This window comes from Populus trichocarpa, chromosome 5 (genome assembly GCF_000002775.5).
Source record: "Populus trichocarpa isolate Nisqually-1 chromosome 5, P.trichocarpa_v4.1, whole genome shotgun sequence".
NCBI lineage: Eukaryota > Viridiplantae > Streptophyta > Magnoliopsida > Malpighiales > Salicaceae > Populus > Populus trichocarpa.
This window is the reverse complement of record NC_037289.2, coordinates 12,759,556-12,780,406: the sequence shown is the minus strand read 5'-3', so window position 1 is coordinate 12,780,406 and position 20,851 is coordinate 12,759,556. Positions and strand designations below refer to the sequence as shown.

Below are 20,851 nucleotides of genomic sequence, written 5' to 3'. Positions count from 1 at the left end.
GAGAAATTTCTAGTGGACGAGGCCTGAATCAAGAAACTTCTCTTAGAAGGTATAGTGATACCCGTTGGGGCTCCCACTATGTTACAATTATTCGTCTACTTGCAATGTTTTCATCAGTTCTTGATGTGCTTAAGATTAAAGGGAGGATGAGATGAACTCAGAACAGAGAACGAAAGCAGTTGTTTTAACAAGTATTATGGAATCATTTAATTTTGTGTTCATGCTTCATTGTTTGAGAAGGATACTAGCAGTTACTAATGAGTTCTCACAAGCATTACAAAGAAAAGATCAAGACTAGAAAATGCTATGAGTTTATTGAAAACATTAAAGAAATGATTCAAAATGATGAGAGAGAATGATTGGGAATCTTTATTGGAAGAAGTGTCATCTTTTTGCATCAAACATGATATTGATATTCTAAACATGGATGATGAGTACAAGCTTCGTGGGCGTTCAAAGCGAAAATCTCAAGGGATTACAAACTTACATCATTTCTGTTATGAATTGTTTAACAATATCATTGACATGCAACTTACTGAGTTGGATGATCATTTTACTGAGACGAGTACAGAGTTACTTCTTTGTGTGGCATGTTTAAGCCCAAATGACTCTTTCTCTACTTTCAACAAAGAAAAGCTTATTCGCCTTGCTCATTTTTATCCTAGTGAATTCTCTATAGTGGACCTTATGGTACTTGGTGACCAACTTGATACGTATATTATTGATCTACGTGGTGATGATGAATTTTCTGGTATTGAAGGTATTGCTAATCTTGCAGAGAAAATGGTAAAAACAAAGAAGAATTTGATATTTCCATTAAAATATATGCTTATCAAATTGTCATTACTTCTACCAGTTGCAACTACTACAATGGAGAGAGTTTTTTCTGCTATGCATATTGTCAAGAGTAGATTGCGGAATAGGATGAGAGATAAGTGGATGAATGATAGTTTGGTTGTATACATTGAGAAAGATATCTTCGATAAGATTGATAATGAAGCTATTATGAAGCGGTTTCAAAATATGAAAATTCGAAGAGAACAATTATAATGTAAGTTTTTTCATTTTAAAAGTATTTTTAAATTAATTTAACTTGATATGAATTAATATATATGTTTTGAATTGATTTCTAATGCACGTCTATATAATATAGTATTTGTTAATAATTTTTCCCCTCATTTGAAAAACTATGGCTCTGCAACTGTGTGTGTGTGGGGGGTTTTTATACTTTATTATATTTGATTGATTTGTTATCAAAAGAAAACTAAGAGATAACATGTAAAGTACTAAATTTTTGTAGGTATACCCCACTTATTTTATTTAAGAATTTGTATATCATGAATCACGACACAAAAATATATTCTTTCTGCTTGAGAGAGAGAGAGAGAGTAAACTTATGTTGAGAAAAAGACAACCCATGGAGAACTGAATTGTGGGCTTTAAGTTGGATCCCTATATTATCAGGAATCCTGGGCCCATTAAAAAAAAGATGATTAAGAGGAAGAAGGAGATAAAATTACCAAAGAAAGTAAAACAGGATGCACACTTTCACCATATACATGTTAGCACAATTGTTGCTGTTTTGTTTTAGGCTTCTTTCACGTAACTTTGGCTTTTCCATAACATTAGCTTTCTTTACTTTGTATACCATAAAATCATTCCTTTCTTTTGCAAAACCTCAACTTAAAAATTGACCATAAAACTCCTCTTTTGAGTAATTCTTCCGCATCCTTTTTCTATTTGTTTTATAATATTTTAATTAGGTCTTTTTCTTTGCAATAAGTTTGTTGAAAACTGGAGTTACAGAGGTGATTCTTCTATGGTGTGGTTGAGAAGTATGTCATTTGAAATCATGGTATTTTGGCAGTCTTTCTCAATTCCCCTTTGGATATGATTGCCTTTTTATGGGTTTTTCTTTTCTTACAACAAACAGGCAGAAGAAAAAAAAAAGAAGAAAAGGAAGGAGCACCAGACAGATAGAAAAAATTGAAGAGAACGAGGCTGTATCAGATAAGAAAAAGCTACAGAGAGGAGGGTTTGCTCTTGCGTTGGCAATCATAAAAATGGTGGTGCTGGAGGGGTTGCCTCTACGATGTCGTAGAGGATGTCGGATGAAAAAAGGTGTATCGTTTTAGATCCTGGTTATTTTGATTGTCCATTTTCAGTTCATTCGATAGGATGCATGATTATTTTTATTTCTTAAAGGCTTTGATTAATTCGATAAATTCATACCCATTGGAATCTGCAAGAGGTACATAATTAATGAAATTACAGTTGAATATTCTCCCCTCCTTCGGTAGCGTAGAGAAATTGAAGGACAACATTGATAGAGAAATAAAATACAAGTCTGGGGACTCAAGGCATGCTCTGAGTCTATCCAAAACTATTTGAAATATAAAGACCTCTTCAATGAACAATACACCAACAATTCTCAGTTGATAGAGGTGCCGAAGAATACACTGAGAATTCCCCGACAAGCAAATATTTGTGATTTTTCTATACCCAATTATTTCTTTAATCTTGCAAGTTTCTTAGAGCGTGTTTGACAGTGTGGCTGCGGGTGTTTTTCAAATAACTTTTCGTGTCAAAATGCATGTCAATGATGTTTTTTCATTTTTTAAAAATCATTTTTGACATCAGCACATCAAAACGATTCAAAACATACAAACCATATTAAATTTTAGTAAAAAAAAAAAATTCAAATTTTTTAAGAACGCAGCCGCAGCCGCGTTCCCAAACGAGCTATATGCATTGTGTGTGTCTATATGTTGTCTGTGAAGTGCATATTGTTTGTCTTTCCTTCCCCTATGTTGGAATAATGAAGTTAAACTGCTTTCGATACATTTATTTTAGGCTTTCTTTTAATGTTTTATCATGGCAGGTTTTCTAGCTATTGCAAATATTGTTTTTCATGAGCCTATTATCTTCCAAAACATTCCAAGAATGAACCTATCATTTTAGTGCTTGTAGATATGATCTGCATGTTGGAAGAAACCCATATGCATCCAAAATCACCATCATTACAGGGCCAAGAAAGCTTAAAATGGTTTATGATGGCCTAATTTAAGGCGAAGACAACCTGATAATTATCATCACAATAATAATTTTCTATTGGAATGTGTTCTCATGTCTTCCTAATTGATTCACAACAAAAATGGCACCCAACTTTTGAAAAACAAACATAAATTTGTAGTCGCCCGACTCAGCAACAAGGGGTGCCTCTGTTGTAATGCTCTTCCATGTGTTTCTGTCTCTTGCTTTTCTTGTAATAGGATTGCTATTATATGTCTCAAATCTCTAACAATTACTTCCTTCGAAGAGCCGATCAGACCACCTCCGCTGCTATTACTCATATTTCTATTGACAGTAGTGAAAGAAGAGAGATGAGTAAGAGACGCAAAATTATTACATAAATAAAATGTCATTCTCTTCTGTATTTGGCTCTCCAATTCTCTGGGCACTCATCCCTCAACTGCATCATCTTTCAAGCCTATCAATGGTGGGATTAAAATAGCAGTCCCTGCAGGCCTGGTTTTGGTTACGGTGGGCTATCGATCGAGTGTTCTTTAAGGCCACAAAAGAAGGCAACTGCACATTCACATGAAAACAAGGCCAAGAGAGAGTAGTCTTGACGATGTGGAAAGAGTCAATAATGCGCTAATCCCAATTCGATTGATAAAAATCTGCCAAACAAAGAATTACAATGTCTCATGGAAAGAAATAAAAAGTGGTACAAAGGCCTTTTAACATTTTAAGTTGGTGGTATTCAAATAAAAATTAACAGCGGCCTTGGACAGTGGCACAAAGAAAAATCACACTCTAGACCCAGCAATTGTTCATAATGTAAAAAAGGAAAAAGGCAGTGGCTGAGCGGAGTTTACTGCACAGACATTGCTGGTATGACAAAAGAGAGAGTGAGCTAATTTGTAATTTGTGTTGAGAAATGTAACCTGTTTGAACGATGATCGTCAAACCTGAACAAGGCTTGATAATCAGCAGTCCTGCAATAAAGTATTGTCGTTAGTTCCTGCCTAAAAAGAGAAAGAAATGAAAGCATAAGGAGCTGGTTGTGAAGCTTGAACATTCCAATGGAAGCATGCTAAATGTTTATGCATGGAAGCAAATGGAGTGGAAAAACAAAAAAGGTTTGAACAGGTGATATGCACAAACGCATAAACGACGACTGAAAATAACATGGTAGTATGTTAATGAGTGAATGGCTCTAATCCTCCAAACCATCACTTGCGATCTCTAGATAGGCTCATTTCTTGTTAAAAAGATCAGAAGAAAAAGATAAAAACATGTGAGAGGGGACCTAGGTCTGCAATTTGTAAACCTGTCTATTATGTCTTGTCATATACGTGACATAAACAAGAGGGTTTCGAAGCAAGAAAGACAAACATTTACTAAGCAAATTATATGGACTATTAAGAGAATTACATAAGCCAGTAACAACCAAGAGATCCCATGAACCAATAAAAAGAACTAAATAAGCAAGCAATAAAGGCAGAGTCTAAAAAAAGGAAATTCTTAAAAACAAAAGGTGGGAATCCCACTAATTATCATGGTTAAGAGAATTGAGCGGAAGCGAGTTCACCAGCTAAGCTTGCTTATATAAATCACAACCTGCTTCTGTTGTATAAGACATGATCAAACTAAATTGAACATTATTGATTGAGTTTAACCAAAAGCCTTTGGTATTTGTCTTGTTGAAACAATGTAAAGGAAAAGTGATTTATTTATGAAAAAGAATGCAGTTAAATTCCTAATTTGTTCTCTTTGAAATTAGGAACTACTTTGACGGTGTTATTTCTACAAAGAAAAGACAATAATATTGCACAACATCGTGATAATAAGCAAATACGCACTTCAAGCAAGACAACTTCTTTGGTTTATAGACTCCAGTCAACTTAAGATCAAATTGCTACACTAATGAAAATAGCATTGAACTTTCCTCTCTACAAGTAAAAAGCATCCCAAAGGACCAAAGTGCTTAGTTGGAAGACTTTAAGGCAAGAGATGACCAAATTTGGTGTAAGAAAATATAAAGTCATTCCTGTTGTACTTTGGCTATGGATATCATTTGGAACCTGAGCAGTTGAAAGGTTTTAAGATTTCTGTTTGGAACATGGCTTGGGTTCTCTTTAGATATCAGCTAAACTATTGATCAAATCTCCCCTCGGAAACCCTATACTAATTTTCCCCTACCCCATCAATGTATTGGACAATATTAAGAGACTCACAAACGGGCACTCTATTGTGAATAAGAACACGAATCATCTTTTAAGAACTGGGTTCATTTAAGAAGCAGGGGACTCTAGTCTATCAAGTTTTTTTTCATGGACTCGTATTTGATCCCCTTCTCTGCCAATGTGATCTTCACTCGTTTTGCCCATGAAATTGACCAAAACTTGCCAGAACAAACAACAATCGCACAAAAACTGTTAATCACATGATGAATTTGCTAACACACACAGACAAGAACTAACAGTAAAGTAGATATGGTCAATAATGATGGGAGAACATGAACGAAAAGAGAAAATAGGTTGCTAAAAAACACAGATGTGTGCAATCTATGATGATGAATGCAAATACACAACATCACTAGAGAAATCAACACATTAAGCATGAAGCACCACATGAAGTTCTCAAGGGTGAAATAAATCCATGCCTAAGCAAGGGGAAAATTGAAAAAAAGGATAAAGAAAACTCATCTTGTTGGATTCTCTCTTTTCCCCCCCTACAAGTGATGTTGCTGCTGTTTTTCCCTACAACTGCTGCTACTGGTCTCTACGCTCTTATGATGCTAGGTTGGTTGATTCTGTTGGCTGTCAGTGCTGTTGAGGTTGTCATCAATGTCGATTTCAGGTAAGTTTAAAGGTCCCAGTAATACATGTGAATCGTCATTTTATCAGAACTTTTTCAATGACTACTTTTAATTATAGTTAGTCCTTCTTAAAAGGAGCCATATCAGATCCCTAAAACCAAAAAAATTATAAAGAGAAGATTTGTTACCTGATCAACGTCTCTTATGCGTTAGAGAACAAATAACTAAAATGCTGCAAGTACTGACAGATAGCTACGGCCTTTGCTAGCGCCTACAATGGAAGTAGCACATATTCTGAGGCTAAATGAAGTCCTGTTGAAAAAAAGAATTCATATAGCATCAATATACAAATTCAAAGGGATATTAGCTTCGTTCCATAATTAACATAAAGCTTTCCTTTATCAAGAGCAACCTTCAATGATTTGTTCTGTAATTAGCAGCATCCTAAAGCTTTCCTTTATCAAGAGTAATCTTCGATGGCTTTCCATTGACTAAATAATAACATCCTCCTGTATGCTGTGAAAAATAGCCCTTATCCAAATGAAATAACAAACGATGCACATAATTTATCAGCCTCTATAACCAATTAAAAATCAATATTTATGTGGCCCTATTTCAGTAAAAGAAATATTTAGTAGATAACGGCAAAAGGCAAGCTCCCATTACTAAATCAAAGGAAAAACAAAGGCATGCATCCGAGTGAGCAAACATTTGCAGGAAAAAACGAATGCAATCAAGGCAAATAGATAGGTTAGCAAGGGCTATCAAAATAATGGAAAATGCAATGATGAAAGCATACAAAAAGCGAAGACACCTCAACTGAGAATCAATATTGTGAGGCGTTTTCAAAAAAGGGTAGAAAGAGGCAACCAAATTCAAACTTGTAGCTTATGGTATTTGTAAGTCTATCAACTTTCTTAATTTAATGTCTCCTCGTACACTGAAAAAAAGTTTATTTCTTCAAGAATAGACCTCCCTGCTATTTTTTCTTTTTGGTTGAACCAATTGACCTATGTGAATCTAGAAGAAGAAGAAGAAAAAAGAGAGTAAAAGAAGCAAGTTACTGATTTTTACGGTCACTTCAATAAGGAAAGGTTCCATAGCTTTCCATGTGATCTCTTTATTTCTTACTATTAAACTTAAAATAATGTTAAGAAACTATGATAACAGCTTGTTGGCTTGGTTGATCAAGCTCATGTAATTACATTTCAATGGAGAGAATTATAATCAATCAGTTAATGCACACATTCAAACACATAAAAGATGACGGGATAAATTATAATCTAAAAATCTTTACTTGGCCATTTTATTGGGATCAACAGTAGAAGTCAACTTTGGAAGCTCAACATCCATGTTATCTTCATCTTTCTCCTCCTCATCTTCTTTATTCTTTCCCTTACTTCTTGCAGTGCCTAACATGGGTCTCAAAGTAGATGGATTATCAGAGGGATGGATAAAACTGTTGCCTCCTCCACTAAGCTCATCATCATTTTGAGCAGCAATGATACTCTAGGAACCAACAGGAGTAGCAACAGCATTAGAAGTTTGAGTGTCATAATCATCTCGGGCAATCAGGGATTCTGGTGGTGATTCTTCTTATTCCACTCAAATGGATCCTTTGATTGCTTTTTTATCCTATTAGTTCATTCAATAATGTAAGCCCTGAGCATTTTGTCGAGCACCTTGAGTGCAGAAAAAAGGTAATTGAAAAGGAACATCAAAGAACTAAGATCTCAGCTGATATACCCTTTTTTTCTTTTCTATCCGACATCCTCTACTCCATTGCAGAAGAATCACGTCTTTTATATAAAAAATATTTTTTTTTGAAATGTTTTTAAAAAAAGTCAAATAATAAAAAAAAAAATCAAAAATATTTTAGGACAAGAAACTTGGAGACGGCAAAAAATGGGTTGAAGGACTTTAGTCGCACAAATTAAAAGTTAAGAGGATCAAATTAGACCAAACAGAAAAAGTTAAGAGCTCAATTGCTGCAATGTAGGGCCTAATTAAAGAAAATAATGAGAGTTTGGGATCGAATTAAAGAAAAATTATTAATATTTTGAACAAGTGAGGTAGTAACTCAAAAATACCTTTGAGCAATCAAAATCGTGCAATTTGCCAATTAACATACAACTCCCCTCCCCTTCTCAAAGATCTCATCAAACTCTTGTTACCATAAATTTGTGATGATCGGTGGAATGATTACGAGAAACCGATCTTAAACATGAATCAGAGGTTAAGCGTTTTTGAGAACTTCCCAAACACACCCTCTGAGTATAGTGACGGGGAAACCTCGAATTTATTTGCCAAAAGGTAGGCTGTTAGGGTTTAGTTGAAATATTAACAATGGATACATTTTTCTGCAGTGCCAACTGCTAGGACATTTGCAGTGCTATCGAAGATTCACAATACCGAATCACTTGGCGGTTGGTGCGCGCCACAAGCAGACATGATGATAGGTGTAAATGAACTCTCGACATATGTGACGATACCAAATCTTCAGCTTTGACACTTTCTATTTTCTTTTACTGAGATACTTCAGCTTAAAAATCTGATAACTTTGTGTACGCAACGGAAATTCATTTGTCAAAACGATGGCAACTCTCATTCTACACGGCAGAGAGTTTTACAGCGCCATTGTTTAAAGTTTCGAGTTATTCTATTAACTTCTCGACAAGTCAGAGGGATACTTACTATCCCAAGGGAAATGACTATACAGATTATGGGGTTGCTATTCACCAGCTGCTCATGACACCTTTGAACAGCACAGAATAATGGCGAGATAACATAAGGAATTGATTAAAGCCAGCTGAATTGAAGGGAGCTCCTGCCAGCCAGTAATTACAGACGTTGAAGGTTGGGATTTGCGCATATCCTCCTCCAGCTGCTAGCAGGCATTAATTATGCTATACACGGCACGTAGCAACCCCCCCCACCCCCCCCCTGCACATACTTTCTCGGACAACATGATACTTTCAATACACAACTTTTATGTCAGTAATGCCTCCCAACAGTTTCTAGGTGGATTTTTTCTTGTATTGATTCTGTACAAGGCTCAGAAGGAAATCCGTAAATATATGCTCGTACTCTGGCATTTTCCCGTAACCTGCCATGCCATGTTTCCATGTTAAGACATAAAATGAAAGGAATCGTTGAGCAAGTTTTCAAGATATAAGCTATTCTCATATATATATAGGCCTAAAAGCAGAAACAAAGTGAATTTAAGACACAGGAAAATGTTAAAGACGGTTCAAAGAAAGGTTGGAAAACAAATTTTGATGGAAACATTACAAAAAATAAAAGAAAATGTGGACTCGCCTGGGAAGTAGTTAATGTCAATGACATAAAATCGATCTCTGGTCCCATGCTCTCGGATAATATCAAGATTGAACAACCGGAGACCCTGCACGTATTTAACAATAAAAACACATGCAGGAGATAATGATATTTATACTGATGAAGAATAGAGAAAATATGAAGTTACCAGTCGACGACAAAGTTCCCTTGCAAGTTTCTCAAGCAATGGTCGTGGAGGAAGCTCTGCAGGAGGAGAAGAATATATTAGAGGAACTTGCCAGAATATTACGCTCAAGGCCTCATTGCAGGTTCTCAAGTGCTGAACAGAGTTCAATGGCACAATTGAAGTGTAGAGCAAATCCATCGTTTGCAGAATAAAAATTAAAAGAGAAGAAACAGTGGCATTCAAGTCTCGCACTAGCTTTGGACCCAGGAATTATCCTGAGCAATCTACAGCATGAGGTACCAAAGAAACAGAATTTCTCGGGGGAAAAGGAGTTTTAATGATCATTGCATCAAAACCACCCAGTAGCATGATTTGTTTGGTCTCAGAATCAACAACAAATTGCAAATCTCTGCTTGTAACTAGTGGTGAATGCCTCAAAAGCTGGTAAGAAAAATTAACAAAAAGTAGTCATGGGTATGGCAACTCACCAGCAACACCAGGGTCCAAATCAGCATTGTCTGCAGAAGCGGCAGCACAAGAAACACGTGGAAAACGGAACACACCAGCAATGTTCGAAAGCTCTCGTTTACAGACATCAGGTAATGAGAAACGCCTCACCACCTTAATGGTCTCCCCAACAATATAAACTTTAAACATAACACCCCCTAAAACAATGAAAGGAATAGCATTTGCTATGTAAGCTGGTGCCTGAGATGATCATGAACTAACATAAAAACCTATATGAATACAACTATATACCATGGTTGACAAACTCCTGAAGAACAAGTGGAGGTTCAAGTTTCTGAAGTGATTGTTGATCATAGGCAAGTGATAGTTCATGTGATTTTGCACTTCCGTCTGCAACCAGTGGCTTTGCAACTGAAACAGATATGAGTATACAAACTCAAGATGGATAACTTAAAAACAGAAAACAAAATAAATCAACCTCTCATGATAAAGAAATCAATACAATCCAATTGACAATCCAAAGCATCACTACTTGTATTCTACTCTGAAGAAGTTTCCAGCTAAATTGATGCATTGCATGCAGCCAAGATACTGACTCAAGTACACTATGAAATTGAATGCAGAAGAAAGAACGCACCGATGGGTAACATCAGCCCAGCTTTTGCAACTGCACCAGGGATAGATGATGCATCCTTTTTAATAACTATTTGTTTAGGGATACCTACTTTCCCTGCACCATTAAGGGTAAATGATCAATTTCAATCAGCTTTGGGCACTATACTAGTCATCTGTCAACCTCACATCAAGAACTGTAAGGGTTGCCATTTGAATGTGAAGCTAAAGATATTGTTTTCCATCCAAACATCCATGAAATAGTATGAGAAATTACCATACGAGTTGGACAAATTCATATCAGCGACACACTGGAGCATAGACTGCCGATTATGTAAATGTTGTATAGCATCAGGAGGATCAAGGACAGTGACTTCTGGATGTGTCCGTCTGTAATCCTGGAATTACAGGAAATAAATTGGAGATAAGGATCACATGTACATCAAATAAATTTCACTGTAGAAGCATGAAGATATAGAAAAACCATAAAGATCCAGAATCACAATATTAGTTATTAAGGATTACATGTTAAGGCGGCAGAAGATGAATGAAATCACAATGTCCACAAATAACATGATCCAGGCCACAACACAATTGAGCAGATTTTGCAATCTAATTCTCACATAGAACCTACAACATCTAAAATATGCTGCATCAATATTAAGATCTCTAGTCCGGGCCAGCAAGCAATGCCTTACAAAATGAAAAGTTACAAGTTAACGAATGTTGCTCACTAAAGAATATTTGAATCTTGTAGTTCTAACAACTGTAACTTCACCATAGAATTCTTCAATTCAATTTTGAATATTCACTTCTTTTTTTTCAATGTGAAACATAGATAAGGTAAAACAACAGAAGTGATCAGATTGCAATTACAATCAATGTCAGAAACATTGATCACAGATGAGAAACAACTTATGAACATCTAAATAAAATACCAAACCTACCTTGGCTGACATAGAACAACTGCTCAAACAATTGCAGAGCACACATTAACTAATGAGGGGAAAGATAGGATGAAGGAAGCAAAGTCATCAACTATTGAATCTGAAAGAATGTTGGTAAACATTTTGGAACTTGTGTTTGTCATTGTCACATGCTTTACTCTTTCAACTTGTGCATATTATGAAAGGCACAGCAGATCACAAACCTATGTAGCCTTTAGAGAGTAAAAATCCTAACAGGAAAATGAAGACATATCCTAATGCTTTCCAAGCCCAAGAAATCATTGATTTTAGAACATAAGAATTTCAACCTAGCTGAGGTCAGAAACTAGTAGCTAATTTCCTGCCACTCTTAGCCAGGGATTGCATCACCAAATTAGAAACGAAAATAGTTCATACCCCTGCAAATCAGGGATGGAGAGTAATGAAGACCAAGAAGGAGGTACAATTTTTTTTAAAAAAAAAAAAAACTAGGTTTGGGCATGCCTCCTTCCTTACATGTAAGCTAAAAAAATCAGGTTAAAAAATTGCCATCTCACTTTCAGCTGGTAAAAGGGGTTAAACAGTACAAAAAATGTTTTGCAAATGATGCTTGGAAAACCCGAAAGAATCAGTTATATGGACATGGAAGCAGAGAATCCTCTCTTGTTGGCCCTGACCTCAACAATCATGTCATGTGGTTCATAATGGGGGAATGTGCAAGCACTCTGCAAATTACATCAGATATGAATGAGAATTTAAGCATTTTTAAGCCAGTGATTCTTGATTGTCTGCGATGAAGAACATATCATATGGCATCTAAGATTCAAGTCACCAATCAAGTATGCTTTCACCCTTTCTAGACTATTCAGAAGTAATTCAGGAAAAAATAGAATTAATGATGTCAAAATAGGACCAACCTCAAGAATCTGTCGCCACTCCTTTCCAGTTAGCTGCATTATAAATTGGAAAAAAATAAAACTAAGAAACTGAAGCAAGTCAGTTAAAACCAGAAAGTACCAAGATGCAGACATTAATACAATTAAGCAAGAAGCACTCAACAAAATACCACTTTGTAATCACTAAAGCTAAGCTCTATAGAAAACCCAGAAGAGTATTTTGTCGGGCAATAGAATATGAACCCAAATAAATTTTTAAAAAAAAAACCAACCTTGTGCAACACAATGTCAAAAGGACCTTGATCTGAAAGTGGCCTGTTTTGATCAATTGCAACAAACAAAATCCCCTTATTCCTGCACCATCAGGGAACACTAAAATGTAACGATCACTACTGTATCATCATCATCAAATCAAAACTTGCTGAAACCATATTTTATCAACCAGGCACACAAAATCATCTTGAATTATAAAAGACTTAACTTATGGGGTGGTTGTCACGAAGATTCAGTAAGATTTTAATCAATAAAGTAGCATTATACTTGACTTTCTTTACAGCTAAAACGAAAAGGACATTTGCATATATCAGAATATTCCAGATACCAGGCACCAAAACGAATCTGACCCCCTCCCCAAAAACTAAAATAAAAATAAATATAAGTCATGACTGGCTATATTTTAGCAATCAAGCAAGCAATACTAAAAATCGTAATGTTATTAATTTAATTTTTTAGATCAAATTAGTTACAAAACTGAATTGGTTACCTAGCCAAACCTTCGAGCTTGGGCTTCAAAAAGCTCTTAATTTTCTTGGAGGTGAGAGCATAACCAACAACAGCGAATTTGCTATGAAGAGGAGGAGGAGGAAACGGTGATATCTCCTTTCCTGCCCTTTCATCGTCGTCTTCTTCTTTTTCTCCGTTTTTATACGGTATTATCTGTCCTTGCAACCCCATGTCCCTTAATTTCCAAAACCTTAGAAATCTAAATCCACGGTTTCTTAGCAGTAGAAAATCAGAAATGCCAAAAAAAAAAAATTGAAATGATGAGTGTTAAGAAAGTAACTATATAGGGCAAGAAAAGAAGAGGAGATCCCCCTTTTTTTTTTTTTTTTTTTTTAATTCCGTAATTACGAGGGAGGGGGAGGGGGAGACCACGAAATCTGTGTGGGAGAGACAGGTGGATCACGATAGAAGAGGAGGGATGGGGTGGGTCGGGTTTTTATTTATATATATGGACGTAAGACCGGGATTGGCTTTGGCTTTTTGGCTGCTGAGTGCTTGATCCGGTCCGGTGGAGGCCAAAGCCAAAGTTTTTATTTTATATTTAAAACTGAGTGCTAACTTTAGCCGTCCACCCCAAACGACGCCGGGTTAAGTTTTTAATTTATTAATGGTGTTTACTACTTTAAATTTTATCTCAACTAAGTTTTTTTTTTTTTTTTTTTTACTGCTATTTTTATCCGATTTTTTTCCTCGTAAATAAAAAAGATGTTATACCTCTCCACAAAGCAATTGGATTACACACTCACGGATGCCTTTCCCTTTAAATTACACCCAAGAACCTAGCTCAAAACAAGAAATTTTGTAGGAGTGAAAAAGTGGAACCTTTTCCTTTTAATTATAGATTAAAAAAAAGGTTGGACCATAATATTTATCAAAAAATCTAAAAGGTTGGGGAAACACTATTTTCATTGACATAAAACGTTATTGGAACACAACTTTTCTTTTCTTTTTTTTTTCTATTGATTTTTTAAAATTTTATCATTCAATATTGTATTAATTAAGATTTAGATTTGATTATTTATTTCAGATTATTTTTTATGTTATTATCGGGTTGGTGCTAGATTTCATAGGAAAAAACTCAATTTTATTGTTTGCATATTATTGAAAATAAGGGGACCAAACCTAAAATGAAAAAAAAAAGGCAGCACTTTTGTTTTTTCAAAACTTTATGGTGTCAATTATGATCTTCTTTTATATATATTTTTTTGTTTTCAGCCATTAATTGTTTTTTCAATTTCATCCTTTAATATTATATTAATTAAGATTTGTGATTGATAATTTGTCTCGATTTACTTTTTATATGGTTATTTCAATCTTAAAAAACATCTCAACATTGGATTGATGCTTGATTTCATGAAAAAAAAATCAAATTTTATTGTTTGAAAAAGATTGAAAATGAAGGGATCAATATTGAAACAATGAAAAAATGAGAGCCTTTTTTTTAAAATAGTGTCAGCACCTCTTTTCTTAATTTTGTCTTAGGATTTTTTTAATATTCTTTTTGGTCTCTTTAGCTTGGCAATTAAATGGTTTATTTCAAAACTTCATTTTATTGATATTTTAAATCCCTGAGTTTTAGAGAGGAGAGAGTCGTCAAAAAACGACGAAAAAAAAAAGAGGTCGGTTGGTATACTTTTGTTGACAAAAATGACCAAACATGGTATCAAAATGTTTCTCTTAATGAAATGAGTGTCATTGAAGTATTTTTTGGATTCCATATTGTTTGAAAAAATAAATTGAATCGAGAGAGGTTTTTCTTTTTCAATTTAATTTTTTATTTTTAAACCAATTTGAGGGTTTTTTGAAGTTGGAGAATTAGTTTTTTTTTTTAGTTTAACGTGGGTGTCCGGGCCAGCTTGCGCGCACCTCGACTAATCCCACGAGCCCTGAAGTTAACGACCATGTAAACCTCAAGTGGCCATCATATGAGCAACCACAGAGCTCGAACCTGAGACCACAGAGGGAGCAAACCTCTTGGTCCTAAGCTCTTACCACTGGGCCACCACCTAGATGGTTTGGAGAATTAGTTTCTTGATATTATAAGAGTGCTTTTTGAATATTTTTATGTAAAATAGGTTAAAAATTGGATTTTGGGGAAGAAAAGCACAACACAAATGTGTCATTTACTTCTTCTTCTTCTTCTTCTTTTTTTAAAAAAGAAATTGTCCTCCCATTTAAATATTAACAAAATTAGGCTTAGGCATGCGTTTGGTCTCTTTTTGCCTTTTGCTTTTTTAATTTTATGTTTATTTAATTTGAAATTAAATAACTAAATATATTATATATTTCACTTTATTAATTTCTTAAATTAACTAAAAATATATTTGAGGCATTATTTTTTTAAATGTCATAGCAAATGTTCTTTTCATATAGCTCATCGTATTTTTTTTTAAAGATTCAATGACTTTTTTGCAATTGTCTATCTTTATTATAATATAATTAAATAAAAGATAGTTTCAAAAAAATAAAAGTAATTGAACCAAATTGGGTTTATGACACATGTGTTTGATGGGTGAGCCCATGATGACTCAAGTTAATCTGATATGTCATTATCTTAATATTTGAAAAAATCGAGTGCATTTTAATTTTTTTGCTGATGAAAAACTAGACTAATGAGCATGATTGTTTAGTTTATCATAACAAGTGTATGCTAATCAAAAAGATATCCAAGAATTAAACTATTATTTATACAAGTTTAGTTTCTAAGCATGTAATCTTATATATCATTATAAACAAACAATCAAAACTAAAAAAACATATAAGGTTTCTAACATGCATACTAAACACATATCCAAAGTTGCATAAGAGATTGAAATGCAATTGATGAGAACCAACAAGCACCACAAAAGAATCCATTAGAGGTGTCGATTGGGTCAAATACAAGGTCAATAGCTAAGAAAATTAAAGTGACATTCAATATGTTTATTCAATAAATTTGGGCCCAGTCAAGCTTCAAGATTTCAACAAGGGGTGACAAATCTTGATTAATGTGATCCATACAAAGGTCGGATTATGAGAGGTGTTTCTTAGCTTATTTATTCACAATGTGCAGTTTTATGCTAACAAGTATAATTTTTTATCCTACCATTGGATCAAGTTGAATACCAAAAGATTCTAGTGACCTTGGTTTCTGTAGGGTTAAAATTTCAGAGCAATCAGAGTTCAGGAGGCCTTGCGATTAAGCTAAAAGCTACTGTGCAGGAATTGCATTATTTTCCTAATTGGTTTAAGATTTTCTTTTCTTTTCTTTTGATTTATAGATTTTCTACAAGGCAGCTTTCTTATTCTATAAGAACATTAGAGGCAATAGAATTGAAGAATTAATTGGCAAGGTATTATTATTTTACAAGGATATATAAGTTGTAGCATTAGAATTATTATATAGCAAGGATTCTTGATTTTCAAAGCTTACAAAGTCGGCAACCTTTTTTTAGACATATGGCAACAACATTAATTCTTTGATTCCTTAATTCTTCATAATCGACCATAACATTAATTAAACAAGGGTGGTTATTTTCAGAAAATGTTTTTTAGACATGTGGTAACCTAGATAATTTATTTAGTTTTAAGGTTTTGTTGTTTATTTTTTGAACTTTGGATTATTTTTAATTACTCTTAATGTCATCCCATTAGTCTATTAGGGTTTGGTTATTTGGTAAACTAGAAATATCCTATTTGAAGGGTGAACACAAAAAGATTTGATTTATTTCAAAATAATATTGTTTGTGTGAAAGATTGCTTATATTCTTGGTTCTTCATTTAACTTTTCTTGGACTTATCAAAGATCATCTATGTGGTATTCTTCCTTTATACATTTAGTTCATGATTCATTATAATTACAATGTTGGGGGTTTTTTCATCCAATAACTTTGATGTCTTGGTTCAAGTAATCATTATATCAGGTTCTTTATCGTAATCTGATTTTAGCTTTCTTGGATTATTTCTATCTTTTTGTGGGTTCAAGGGTTCTTACCCCTTCGGGTTCATATCAACAATCCTAGCATATATACCAAGCATTATAACCTAATTTTGACCCATTTTTTAATTTCTTTTCCAAAAATCCAAAAAATAAATCCAAAAAACATGTTTCCAGCCATTCACATGCCTATTTTGAGATTTTTGACTATTTTTAACTTGTTGATGTCGTCTCGAAAAATTTTAAAAAATATATTTTCGATGAACTTATGCCTACTTTGTAATTTCAACATCTTTTTGAAAAACCAAAATTCAAAAATATAATTTCAATGCATTTAAGCCATTAACACATCCATGTCATAATTCTTAATTACTTTTCTTATTGAATTGATGTTAATGTTGTTTTTGAAAAAACTAAAATATGAGAAATGATAAAATTAAAAATTAAAAAAAAACAAAATAGAGAGCAAAATGGATAAGTGGGATAAAGTGCAAAATATGAAAAACAAAATATGGATCAAAATGAAATGGAGTTGCTTAGGGACCAAGCAATTGAAAAGAAAATAAAAAAACAATTATGGGCTATAAATAAATGAGTGAATTGTAAAGCCAAAGGATGAGGAAACCCTAGCTATAAAAGAGAGAAAACCCTAGCCGCCACAGAAAATTTAGAGAGGAAGTGAAAAAGAGAGAAGAAAGTTTGCTAAAAAAAAGAGAGAGAAGAACATTATTCATCTTCTCCCATAAAATCCCTAGCCTTATCTCTCTCTAAAACCAAAACTTATATGTTCGATTTCTTTCTCCTTCAACTTCAATTTCCACCACCTTTATTATTTTCATCTTTGAACCTTCTACAAAAACCCTCCATATATTGAAGCCAACAACCTCTGTATCATTGTAGATTGAGGAAGGAGAAAAAAAATTTGCTAAAACTTCTCTCTTTAATTTCTCTCTTATTCGACCTCTATTTTTGGTGAGACTACTGTCATGTTTCTCCCTTTGATGAGTATTAAACAACCATATAAGTCATGTAACCCTACAATCCTTATGTGAGTAGATTCAAGAAAAGAAGAGAAATAGTAGAGAGAGAAACTCAAAGACCAAAACTTTTAGGTATTGGATCTCCCTAACTGATCTATGGTGGTCGACATCGCCACCATAAATTAAAGAGGATGAAGTGGTGCATCTTTTGGGCTAGTACATATGCCAATCAGACTCTAGTGCATTTTCTCCATTATGAAACGACACGACAATCATGACAACCTTCTTCATCTCATGGCCTGCATGCATTGCCACTATTTCCTCTCGTCCAACCATTGCTTCTGCCTCTTTCAGTCCACTTTTGCCACCCTAAAATGTCCATTTAAAACCTCAAAAATTAAATCTAAACAATGTTAAATATGATAGACCTTATAAGCTTCGATGGTTGAATGAATGTGGTGTGAAGTTCTGGTATGATGACTAAACAAGTTTGATTTCTTTTTCGATAGGAATGTATAAGGATAGGATTTTGTGTGTTGTGGTTCCTATGCATGCTAGTCATTTATTGTTGGGGATACCTTGGCAATTTGATAAGAAGGACAAACATGATGGATTTAAAAATAGGTATTCTATTGAGAAGGATGAAAAGACATATACACTTGTATCATTGTCACCTATTCAAGAGATCCATTAGAAGTTTTATTGGGTTCAGTCACGAGACTTAGAGCAAAGAGGTTTAAGAATTAAATTAATTGATTTCTTCAAGATACATAGGCTAAGGTGGAATTCGAGAGAATATCAAATAATAAAGAATAAGTCTTAATTAATTTGATTCATATTCAAGAAGAGCTTGTAGGAGAGCTTCCAAACATTACAGAAACATTAGAATAAGAAGATTCAAATATGTCAGTTTTGACCTTTGATTACTGTTTTAGCCATAATAGGAGCTACAAAATGTATTTTCATACGCTTCTAGTTGAATAAGAAAGTAGACATCCATACCTTTCCAGTGACATATGATTGATCTTCATTTGAAGTTGAGCTTTAATTCTGCCAGCAAATTATAAAATTTGACTTTGGGCTTGTTTTGATTAGTTGAGCTATTATTTATTTGTCTTTTAGTTTATTATAGGTAGGGATGTGCAAAAAAACCGGAAAACCGAATAAACCGAGAAAACCGAGAAAAAATTAACCGAAAAAACCGAACCGAAAAAAAAACCGATTAGAATAGTTAGAAAAAATCCCGGTTCGGTTCGGTTTTTGATTTTTTAATGCAGGAACCGGTTAACCCGGACCGAATCGAACCGGTTCAAATAGAAATAAAAAAACCGGTACTATAAATACCTTCCTAACCCATCTACAGTTCTACATTTCAGTCTCTTCTTCTAACCTAGCCGCCGCCGCCCCCTCTGACTCTCTCTTTGATTAAATCTTCATCTCTTCTCTATTCTCTCCCATCAACACTTCTACTTCTACATTTCAGTCTCTTCTTCTAACCTAGCCGCCGCCCCCCCTCACTCCCTCTTGATCAAATCTTCATCTCTATTCTCTCCCATCTACAGATCTGCTTTGTAGTTTCTTCTTCTAACCCTAGCAAATCTAGTCGCCGCCCCCTTCCCTCTTATTCAATCTCTCGATCAGATCTTCATCTCTCCTATATACAGATCTACTTGTTAGTTTCTTCTTCCAACCCTAGCAAACTCAGCCGCCGCCCCCTCCCTCTTGTTCAATCTCTCAATCAAATCTTCATCTCTCAATCTTTTTGTCTCTAAATCAAAACTAGCAGTCGCTCCTTCAAGTTCTTTGTCTCTCCAAGTTGGATCTGTCTATTCTCTTTTCTATATTTTTTTTTCTTTTTCTTTTTTTTTTAATTTTTATCAGTTTATATTAACCTATTTTGTTAAACTTTTCAGGTGAACTATTCAAGAGAACCAGATGAACTTTTAATGTTCATGCTTGCGCGCCTCAATAGTTGGTTTTTTTCTTTGCAGTTTCTTCTCACTTGGTTTCTGAGAAAATACAAGCAATAAAATGTTGAAGGCATATGGTTTACTTAACAATAATATTAAAATAGCAGCATCTTTCCTTTTGTTTTGTTTTTGTGAGTGCTGGAAGAGAGACTGTTGATGCGTTTTATTTCAATTTCAAGGACTCCTGCAGATTGTATTTCTTTAGTTTTATCAGATGCGTTATTTTCTTGATTTAAGTGTTATTTGTTGTATAATTTTATTTTGCATTTTGATTAGAATTGATTGGTTTGAGAAAACTGGGGTGCAAATTAAAAGATATTTCTCCTGTAATTTGAGATAAATTCTGGTAAAGAAAAGTTAAACAATGAATATAGGTTTTTTTATATCGATTACAAATTTTCAAGCCTTTTAAATGACCCATCAAAAGTCATAAAAAAGCCAAAAAAATAAACTGGTTTTTCCGGTTTTTCTCTTCAATTAACCGAACCGAAACTGGTCGGTTTGAACCGGTTTTGGTTTTTTTTAAAAAAAAAACCGGTTTGGTTATTTTTTTAGATGAAAACCGGACCGAACCGGAAATGCTCACCCCTAATTATAGGGCCTACTACATTTAATGGTTATTTAGGTTATGCTTTATTTTATTATTTTAGTTATTTTGGGTTTTCAATGTGTTAAGGCTTATTTATCAAGTTTTGATCCATTAAGACAAATTAGGATTAACTTTCTACTATATAAACCAATTGTTAACATTATTTTGGGATTGATGAATTTTATCTGCAAGTTGTCGCACATTGTGTTCTTATTTCTCTTTATGTGATTGAGTGATTCTCATAGAAAGTTTTTATTTGAATTTGCAAACTCTTTAAAGTATTGATCAACTATATTGTGATTTATACTTCTCGTTTACATCGCAATATAGATATAGAGTTAGGGTAATCAATTGCATAGAACTTTAGTTCTTCAAGTCAAGGTTCTTGTTGGGTCAAGTTGCAAATTTTTCTTTATACCTC

General features: G+C 34.0%; 1 protein-coding gene and 2 long non-coding RNA genes across 3 annotated transcripts; 2 read left to right on the top strand and 1 right to left on the bottom strand.

The window, feature by feature from the left end:
- The first annotated feature begins 1,438 nt into the window (after positions 1–1,438).
- LOC112327570 (uncharacterized) lies at positions 1,439–2,281 on the top strand. Its single transcript, XR_002981879.2, has 2 exons — positions 1,439–1,855; positions 1,934–2,281. It is a non-coding gene; the product is annotated as an uncharacterized LOC112327570 (long non-coding RNA).
- A 4,196-nt stretch (positions 2,282–6,477) lies between these two features.
- On the top strand, positions 6,478–7,590 carry LOC127905352 (uncharacterized). Its single transcript, XR_008059275.1, has 2 exons — positions 6,478–6,726; positions 7,237–7,590. It is a non-coding gene; the product is annotated as an uncharacterized LOC127905352 (long non-coding RNA).
- Positions 7,591–8,310: 720 nt separating this feature from the next.
- Positions 8,311–13,393, bottom strand: LOC7489780 (inositol-tetrakisphosphate 1-kinase 3). Its single transcript, XM_024601872.2, has 10 exons — positions 12,956–13,393; positions 12,465–12,546; positions 12,214–12,246; positions 10,648–10,768; positions 10,396–10,488; positions 10,050–10,169; positions 9,779–9,955; positions 9,312–9,367; positions 9,146–9,230; positions 8,311–8,933 (listed from the first exon to the last, which is right to left on the bottom strand). Exons 1-10 carry the CDS (start codon positions 13,144–13,146, stop codon positions 8,845–8,847), a joined length of 1,047 nt encoding a protein of 348 aa, XP_024457640.1. The 5' UTR covers positions 13,147–13,393; the 3' UTR covers positions 8,311–8,844.
- Between the last annotated feature and the right edge of the window lie 7,458 nt (positions 13,394–20,851).